This window comes from Acanthisitta chloris, unplaced genomic scaffold, assembly GCF_000695815.1.
Source record: "Acanthisitta chloris isolate BGI_N310 unplaced genomic scaffold, ASM69581v1 scaffold17182, whole genome shotgun sequence".
NCBI classification, from domain to species: domain Eukaryota; kingdom Metazoa; phylum Chordata; class Aves; order Passeriformes; family Acanthisittidae; genus Acanthisitta; species Acanthisitta chloris.
In genome coordinates this window covers 19,793-29,917 of record NW_008658976.1, presented here as the reverse complement: position 1 = coordinate 29,917, position 10,125 = coordinate 19,793, and the positions used below count along the sequence as shown (strand labels likewise).

General features: G+C 39.0%; 1 protein-coding gene across 1 annotated transcript in view; it reads right to left on the bottom strand.

Moving 5' to 3' along the window:
- Positions 1-982: 982 nt before the first annotated feature.
- Positions 983-10,125, bottom strand: part of TMEM65 (transmembrane protein 65) — a 25,929-nt gene continuing 16,786 nt past the window's right edge. The window contains exons 2-7 of the mRNA XM_009069221.1: positions 8,312-8,356; positions 6,135-6,202; positions 5,339-5,393; positions 4,105-4,147; positions 3,374-3,479; positions 983-1,926 (exon numbers count right to left, since the gene is read on the bottom strand). Of these exons, the coding sequence (XP_009067469.1) occupies positions 1,834-1,926; positions 3,374-3,479; positions 4,105-4,147; positions 5,339-5,393; positions 6,135-6,202; positions 8,312-8,356 (410 nt within the window). The 3' untranslated portion in view covers positions 983-1,833. The remainder of the gene's footprint in view (positions 1,927-3,373; positions 3,480-4,104; positions 4,148-5,338; positions 5,394-6,134; positions 6,203-8,311; positions 8,357-10,125) is intronic.

Sequence of the window (10,125 nt, the reverse complement as noted above, 5' to 3'; positions counted from 1 at the left end):
AGTGTATAATTGCCTATCTGGACTGTTTTTTGTGGGTTGCCGTTTTTCTGTGGATAGAGAGCTTTTTCTTGCTGTTGTTTGTTTGTCATTTTATTTAATTTTAATAAAGCTTCCAACTTTGAAAGTGCAAGCCAAAACTCCTTTGCATTTGTGTTTGATGCCTGGCTCTACACTTTTGGTCCAGATTCTCATGGCTTAATGTACAAAGTACAGCCCATGGTACTAGGACTACTCACTGCAAGTTTTCAGTCTGCTTTTCAAAAACAGATACAACAGTGTCACCTTCATTAAAGTCAAAAGCTTCAGTACTGCTGTTAAAGGGCTTCTAGAAATGACAACAGAGAAGTCAGATTTATGACAAGATAAGCAACGAGCTCTGTAAAACATAGGCATGTTACAACAAGACTTTTCCTATTGCAAATAAAAGTCATCAGGTGACTGAATCGGTTTTTAGAAAAATCATTTCTTTCTAGGTTTCAGAAGTGCTAACAATTCCAGCAACAAACCTTTAAAGTGTCCTGGCTGTGCCTCTTTTTAGTGTCTCTTCCATATGGTATTCAAACTGGCAAGAAACCCTCTCCACTAAGGGACAGTTATGAGTTTAGCATTATGGTGTTGGCAAGTCAGATCCTGAAATATTGTGAGCATTTGATAGTTGTCATCATTTTATTCATGACCATATAAAAAAGCACAGTTACATGAGTCCACTGTCAGATCTATAATACATCAAGTAAAACTGCAAAAATAAAAGGCAAAAAAGTGAAAAGGCCTCAAGTCCCCTTTCTTTGTTGTTTAGATATTTTTACTAATTGTCTCACATTAAAAAAAAAAAAAGTAGCAAAGACTTAGCCTTAAACACAAAGTTATCATTGACAAATCAGGTCCTCTAATCCAGACTGATGGCACACTTATCATTTCAACTGAGCAACCCACCACAAACTTGCAACACCAGCACTCGTTTATCCCCTGAACTGCTCCCTGGCCTCATCCACCCAATCAATTATTCACACCTTATTTTATGCAGAACAATTAAAAAAGTTGTTTCTGGTTTTGAAACAGTTGGTCTGAATCCTTTAATTCCACTCTCAAAACAGAGGAAGACAAATTTAAGGATATCTTAATTCTCAAAATGTCATTTATAAGGGGAAAGAAGAGGCATGAATATGGAAGTAGTGAGGGTGTTAAAACACCACTTTAAAATGTAGTGGAAAGCCTACACTGGAAACACTTACCTTGTCAAAGCATCAAAATGATCATCTCAGAAGACAATTCAGAAACACTTAAGTCAGAATTGTGAATAGAAAAAACAAACTGCACTGTCAAAGACCACTGAAATATCTAAGTCAGTGCAAAATGGTGGCTGGTGAGGAGCAACCAGTCATCTTGCAAAGTGAGGGACTTAAATTACTCATCACTGACCTGAATAATCTGCATTGAAGGACCTGATGAACACCAGTGATATTTCTGTCATGCAAGTACAACTATTAAACAACCAATATGCAACTCAAGAGTGATACTGTCATCCATGGAGGATTATTGAAGTAATAATCCATTAAAGAAAAAAGTCAAAGGGGAGAGTGGTAAACATCTTGCCATAAGTGAAAACACTTCAAAAATTTACAATTAAATAAAAAGTTAGATGGTATCTTATAAAAAGAAATGCTGAACACAACAAAGCCACAATAAATTAGTGTTTCCATAAAACGACATGCTGAAGGTTTTGTTCCCAAGTCTATACATTTTTTACTGTCTGTTAATTCCTAAATATTGACAGCATAATCAAATAATTGAGGTACAGTAGTTTACATTTGTATATGTCTTGTAAAAAGGTTATTATTTTTCTTCCAGTTTTTCTTCCTCCTCGCCAAAGAAAAACAAAGGAAACATTCCTAAAATGCAGCCAATGGTCACTCCAATAGCTTTACCCTAGAGAAAGGGGGGAAAAAATTAAGTTTCTCACTGATCAGTTGTTACTCGTTTTATCTGTACCAACACCACCAGGAAAACAAACCTATTGTTCTAGTTTTTGGTTAGGAGTCACATATTTCTTAGCATGCAAACTAGAAACACAATCTAAGAGAGGGACAGACACGACAAGGTTAGAAACAGTGCTTGCTGTGATGAAACATTTCTGAAGACAGAGGAGAGGAATGCTCATGAAGAGCTGCACAAGTGGCAAGGGAGGGGACAGAGATCCAAAGGATCAGTAGGATGGCCAGGAAAACAGGGAAAGAAGAAAAACAAACAAAAAAAACCCATCATAAACCCAAACAACACCTACACACATTTTAGGTGCAATTATAAATGTGTCTGTTTGTATCTGGCAATGCAGATTATCAAAGTCAGGAATGAGGAGTTCCTTGCAGATGTGATGGCTTGCTAAGGCACAAGGCAAAGACAAAAACAATAAAAACTGGAATTCACACTTGCCCTGGATGTGTAAGACAAGAAGAGAGGAAAAAAAGACAGAAAAGCAACATCCAAACCACAACACCAGCACTAGGCAGATAGTGTTGAGAAACTTGAGCCAGCAGGTAAAAAAGAAAAAAATGCCACCATACAGGCAGAGGTCATCAGCACACTTTTCACAGAGAAGTGCTGTGAACAAACTGCAGTGCAATGACTGGGTTTTGCCACAGACTCAGCCCCCCGAGAAGACTCTTATGTTGGACAGACTATTGGGCAGCCCCTGACAATATGGCAACTCTGCTGCTCAGTGCTTTGATCTATCACTGCTAAAACCTGACCGTCCCCTCACCAGCTTTTCCTCAGGAAATTCTATTTCTCTCCCCTTAAATCTACAAAAATATTTTTCTCCATGAAGGCTCATTCTGGAAAAGTGAAAGAAATAAGTGTCTTTACTCAGTTTCTGATAATCTGTTTCTTTAATGAAAACAAACTAATTCTCTCATTGCTGAAGTGGGACCACATCAAAAGTTTAAATGTTACTTAACCACCCTGAAAATGAATCTGCAGGATGAGTGCCCTGAAATTGTAAACTTGCTGAATAGCAAGCACTTGACAAAGGATGTATAGGAATAACTACCAAGGGGTCATAACTTTCAAGTAAATTATCTTATCACCATAGCCAGAGCTCAGCCCAGGTATCTGCAAAGCATACATGAAGCCACTACAGAAACTATCCACATCACCAGTCACTTGCAGCTTGCTGCATACAGAAAACCACCCAAGCCTGAAACAATCCTGTCCCATGATGCTCCCTGACATGGGCTCACAACTAAACCGTCTGGAAAACATGCAGAGTGTTGGTGGTCATTAAATATTTAATGGAAAAAGTGACAAAAAGGACTTCTCACTCATATCACAACAGAAAAAGCACCAAGCAAGCAGTGCCTACCTACAGGATACTCACCAAGTGTGCACTGAGACGCGTTTGCCACATGTCAGCTTGTTTGGGTGTCAGGTCAGGGATTGACAAACCCAGCCGTGAAGCTAAAGCTTCTACATAACCTGCAAGACTGGAAGAACAAGAAAACAAGAACAAACGATTTTGGATCTGACAGTGTCGTCTCACAAGGCTTTTGAAATATTTGAGCTTAACGTTAACAACTTTTCTTTCAACGTACTGATGAAGTCATTGAGTTCAGACTTCTAAAGGTCACATATTGCAAAGTAAGTTAATTATCTCACTGATCGAATATGCAATATTTCCAGAGAAGCTTTATGCAGTACAACACAATTGGTGTGAATGTTATTGTATTTTTACAGAACTGTAAGTAACCTTTACTGGAGGAAAGGTCACACACAGAGTAGCTAGTAATAAGCCTTGTTATTTGCAGAAAAAAGAACATTAGAGGGAAAGTGAGAAAAACAAGCATGACAAACAGCTTTACTTTCAGCAATTACTCAGAAACTTTCTTTGAACACAAAAAGTCTGTTTATATCACAAATAGGTAATGCCTAGATCTGAAGACATTTCAGATACAAACTGCTTTATCTGAGAAGAAAATGTCTTCAGACCTAGGTGCAACAATCTGAGAAGGTATATGAGGTACAGCAATATATTGCATCACAAAAAATGTATTTTTCCACTTGGTATTTTAATGAACACACTTAATATTCTTAATACAAGTTCATACATACCCCAGTCCAGCTAAATCTGAAACAAGGTTTCCCAAAGCTGCAGCTGGAGGAAGAGGGAAGAGAAAATGCAAAGTATTATTCTAACTATGAACAAAACCAACCAGCTCCCCTCCCAGTGAGCCCTGCTATTCTCTATACAGATAGGATGAAAGATTAGAACCAAGTTCCTTTTATTTTAGAGTTTTGATTCTGACCTTATTACACTTCAATTACAGCAACAGACTCATAACAAAAGGAAGTGCAACAGTTTTTCTCAACTTCTATGAAGAAAACTTGACAAATGCAAAAAGACAACACTAACACCTGGAAATCAACGTAACAACTTTTCAAACCAGAGTTAAGAACAGCTGTGCATGGATGCCAGTTCCATGCAGCTAATGCTGGACACCAAGCAAGGTCTTCCAGTGCCTGAAGAGACACAGAAGCACTGGGAACAGAAAGGGCTGTTACTCAGGTATGTGGCTTTGATAAACATTTCAAGACACCCAGGAACCGCGTCAGTTTAGGAATAAATACTGTACATACGAGTGAATAAAGTTACAGACTTAAAATACATGACTTCACAGCAGATCTCACTCAGATACGCTCACTCGTGACTGTCTTGCATTGCAGCAGAGGACTGCAAATTTCCAAATAACTTGCTCTACTATAGACATTTTAAGTTAAGCTCTGCATGCTTTTGAGCAATGCTGCACCAGCAATTGGTGGCTCCATGAACAGCTTTTTTCCCTCTGACATTGCAGTGGCACCAAAGCTGTAGAGCAGAGCTTATCAGTTTTGCCCAGTGCAGGGCAGGGTGGCTGCTTGGCCTTCCCATGGTATCGCACGGAGGCAGAGCAGTCACAAGAACAGCAGCCAACACAGCAAAAGGACACCAACACCCATCTCCACTTAGCACTGCAAGCAAACAGCAACTTACAAATACATATATACACACACATCAATATCAGACCCCGGGGAATTTAGAGCAGTTCCATTACAGAAATGCAAATACACTTTCCCAACTGACCCAGGATTTGAATTATTCGGCTAAAACTGACAACAAGCATTTCAAAGGCTATTTGAACTGAAATTTCATTTCTGCAAATGGAATACGTCCTTGCTTCACCCATAGGTTGTTTATTAGGAAAGGCAGTTGTGAGACTAAGGAAGAGCCATTTCCAGCCCCATGTGCCAGCATGAAATGTAGGAATGTGTCGTCTTAGTCCAAGCATGCTGCATTTTGAATACTTGCCTGCCATAGTTGAAATTCCTAGGACAACTCCAATAGACAATTCTATTTGGGTTCCCTGAAAAATAAAGAGTTTTCTCATTACTTGTGGGATTTGGAGTTAAAATAATTTATATTGATACAACCGGCAGAAGTATTGCTTACTGCTTGTCCATGGTAAAACTGAAAGGCTAAACGGACATTACTTCTACTAGACCAGCACAGATCCTATCCTCCTGGCATATGTATTTCTCCCTAGGACAAGAGTCTACTTCTGATGTTCTTTTAATATTTTATACTGTTTCATAATGGGCACCTAATGGACAAAACCACAACCTCTATCTCTGCATACCATCTCCCCCACTGTAACTCTTGGCTGAATGCACAGCTCTGAATCCAAATTGCCACAGATACTCAGCAAACAAGTACGACACAGTATTGCAGCACTTTATGTTTCCAGCTGAAGAAACAAAATCACAATGAACTGCATAATGAAACAGCAGTACGTGGTCCAGACATGAGACACAACGTACATAAATCAAAACAAGTCATGTTCCAGTTGGAAGGTTTTCCACTGTGAGCACAGTTGAGCATTGGAACAGGTTGCTCAGATAGGCTGCCCTTGGAGTTCTCATGTCCCAAGGGACAAAACCATGAATAACTTAGTCTGACCTTACAGCTTATTCTGCACAAGGTTAGGCTATAGACCCTGAGAAGGTCCTGAGCAGGAAGACTAGATTTCAAATTCTGTTCTACTCTATTCTACTTGAACAACATGAATTATAGTGACTTGGATCAAGGAATTAAATAATGAACTTACCGCAGCAATCATAATTGCGTTATCCAAAAATCCAAACCCTACAAAAGGTAGTGCATTGTGGAAGAACACTAAAAGAAATAAGTAACAAAGAGAAAATAAACATTTATAAGAGTTCACTAGTTCACAGGAACAACTGAAATGTCAGTCTAATACTGCCTTTCAGAGAAACAAAGCCAACATACCCAAAATTCCTTTCCTACTAACTCTGCTGATGACCTTTCTATTGCTGCAGGTGTGAGTAAACCCTTTGCTACACAGAAATGTTACTAATGGCTCGTGAAGAACCAGCTAGAATAACTCACTCTGCAAACACCTGCACAATTTTAAATGGAAGCTACTTATGCCTACTAGTACATAAAACTCCACAAACTTTGGTAACATTTACAGACCTTCCAACGGATGTCGCAGTATCACTGAAGACCACCAAACCGTCTCAGCAGACTCCCTGCATTCTTCTCTTGCTTGAAATAAAGCCCTTTCTCTGCAAGTCCCTCACTACCCCTGTGCAAGAGCTCCATCTTCGTCATGTATTCCTAAAAATTTGTACTTTAAGAGCATTGTCTGGGCCTAGACAGTTCTTAGCAAAACTCCTTCTGCTAAATCTGCAAATGCTAAGCTGGTTAATTATCTCACTATTTCAACTCAAACTTCTATATCTTGATTTTGTTTGTGCACTATACTCAGAGCAAGTTAGACTTGAACCTGCTCCTTAATACACTGTTTATGAAATCAAGTTCCACCTTTAGTTTCACACATTTTTTTCCTATGCACTTCTGAAACCCAGGGAAACCTTTTCTGAAGACATTTTCTGTTGGAACTTGGAATATGCTGTTCTGAATAATGTCTTATAACACAGTGCTACTGTATCATTCCTTTCTGTCCTGCTTCATTTTCTCTCTCAAGTCTTAGTTTGTAAGCTTCTGATGGAGATGGGATTGAATTTGCCCAGCGCTGCCTCCAGCTGCGTTTCAAGGTGCTCACTTCACAAGACTAAATACAGCACTGAGGACAGACTACATGACAAAAATACAGCTTAGAAAGCTAGAAATTCTTATTTTTAAAATATTTAAAATACATTAGCTTTTCAGTTTGGATTTGGTTGGGATGTTTTTTCACTTCAGATAGGACTATAATTCCTGCATGTTATAAACTTCAGAAGATGCAAACACAGGAAGAGGGAAGAAAAAAAGAGTACATGAACCTCGGAGTCATGTGAAAAGAAACTGGTACAAGTACCTTTTGGGTTTCCCTCTGGCAGAAAGGATGAATCCATGACCATATTAAAAACCAAAGCCACACTTGAGACCTTTCATGCTTAGGTACTAGAACATTGTGTGTACATCTGTATCTACTTTGTAAGAACACACATACCTTCTTCACTGCACAGTTAAACAACAAAAGCACAAAACAAACGAAACTTCCCAATTTTTTTTGTTTAAACCATCACAGGACAAAATTCCTAAGACTATAAATAACAAAAAAGCACACAGATATGCCCAGTATTTACAAAATGTGTGTACCAAACTGTGGCGCCACAAAGAGAGCTCAAATTCTTCGTGAAATGGACAGAATTTTGGAATTCATGGAGTAAACAGAACCCCAGGGACCAAGCAAAAAAACCAACCAAAACCAAAAGAAACAAAAAACAAACACACAAATAAACCCCACAACCTCCCAAGAAAAATAAGTGTAGATCCTTGGAACAGGAAAGTCTCTGACTAAATAAATTTGCTCACTAGAGAGTATAAGACCACAGAAATACACTGATTTGGAAAGTAAATCAGAATTTGAATAATCGTGGTATTATAAAAAACACACAATCTATTTCCAATTTCCCTGCAATTTTATACCACTCCTCAGTCCATTTAAAAGACAAAACCTCCACAAGGTACTGCAGCATCAACACTGCTTGGCTTAGAAAAACAATGTTTGCTGCTGGCTTTGAACAGTGCCTGCTCTCATTTGGGCTTTCTGTCCTACTTTCACTAAGTGGTGCACATTCTCCAGCTGAGGTGTTATGAAACAAAGACAGCAGGGTGAGTGTTGGTGCTTTGGTTTTCTGTTACTCCATATGACATGGATGAGGACAGACCAGCACTTGCAGGAGAAAGATGAAGCCATTTCAAAGAGAGACTGCACAAGTACTGAACCACATTCAACAAACATTCTTCTTTTACCATGTCTCAGTTGTCCTGGAGATGGTGGTGCAACCTCCAACTTCTCTAGAGAAGTCAAAATGAAATGAGAAAGTTAGCTGGTTCATCACAAACTCAGTTTATTATAAAGCCCTTACCAAATTACTAACAGGCAAAAAAGCAGTTATGTTATTTAACAGCTTTCAAATGGGAAGAAAAATGCTTCACGCCTACAATTTTTATTATTTTTACAAATGAAAACATGATACTAAAAGCCAAAAAGTCTTAGAATAATATTACAAGCTTATACCAGTATAAGTGGTTATGCAAAGTAACAGCATACTTCAGAAGCAGCCCACGAGCCATCCTTACTACTGAAAATTAGATAAACACACTGAAATTACAAAAATCCAGACAGCTAAAGACAATTGCTTTTTTTTTTTGAGTTCCTCTAAACATGCAGCAGACAACCTTCTTTCTCCCAGACACAGTCTGCAAAAAAATCCTAACTTTATGTTCTGACAGAAAGCATCTTTGAATAGCTAGTATAAGAACAAAAGAAAAATAGAAACCACTGATTTCACTAAGAGCAGAGGTTTGGTAATTTGATGCATGTTTCAGATATCCTAGCCTCAAACCATTAAGACCCTGCAAGGACCAGGACATCAATCCTGAACCTGACAGAGTATTCTATAGGACACTAATGCAGTCTATGAGAGATGCTGTGCAGAATGCAGCAGCAACAGTTACTCATTTCACAAGGGCAAGAGAAAGAAAACTAGCTACATTTTTAGGCTTCTGTTGTTTTGTGCATTGTTGTGGTCTTTTTAATGTGAATACTGAGCATTAAGACTCCCTTTTTAAAACAGGAAAAAACATTGCCAAAGTATCTTCCAGTATTATGAACCCTGAGCTTTTGACAAGTTGCTTCCACAGGCAGGCAAAGGTAAAAAATGGTAAAACATGTGGAACCTACAACATTCAAGTATTCAGATTTTACTAGGGGCAGTCACAGGTACATGGAAAGACAATTCTGCAAACACAGACTATGATTCATGTGTCTGAGCAGTGCAGACTAGAGTGAGTATCCTTGCATCCAAGTCACTCTTGCACTCAAAGCTTTTGTAAAGAAGAAAGTAATATATTCACTACAGTAACTTTGAGAAAAAACGTAAGGTAGACCATAATACCACTATTCAGTCCAGCAGGACACCGACTTCCAAAATAATTTCATTAATTGAAAGTCTTCAACAACTTTTAAGCTATAGCAGCTCTGAAGAGCTCCTTCTTCACCCTGCCCAATACACACACTACCTAAGCTCTATGAACACCAGTGGTACTCATCATGCAAGAGGGACAAGTGCAGCCCAAATACTACAGAAGTAAAGGTTATTTTGTTTTCCCCTAGCAAATGCCAGAGAATTCACAAATTCAAAGCTCAGACTGGAGGAGGCACAAAAGAACATGCCATGGTAGACAGAGGGAAGCCCTGTAAGAGACAGTCTTCTGAAGCCACAGGCATCACTGGAGTGCAACAGCCAGAGAACATCAGACCAAAACTTTCAGCTTGTGGTCAGGAAGGGATTGGATCCATTTTCATATGGTCTCCTTCCATCCTCACAGGTTAAGCAAATCTTTTACAGAAGCATGGACAAGAAAGAGCTGCTATCTGCATGCACCAGCGCTGCCCTTTCGGCAGCTTTTCTCAGAGACAGCAAATTCATACAACACTGGGGAAAACCAGAGTCACTTCGAACCAAAAAGATGCACTGACGCCACTGTTTCCAAAAGCTCCAGATGCCCTGGTGGTGTTCAGGCAACCTAAGCTACCACCACCACATTCCGGATGAAGCTTC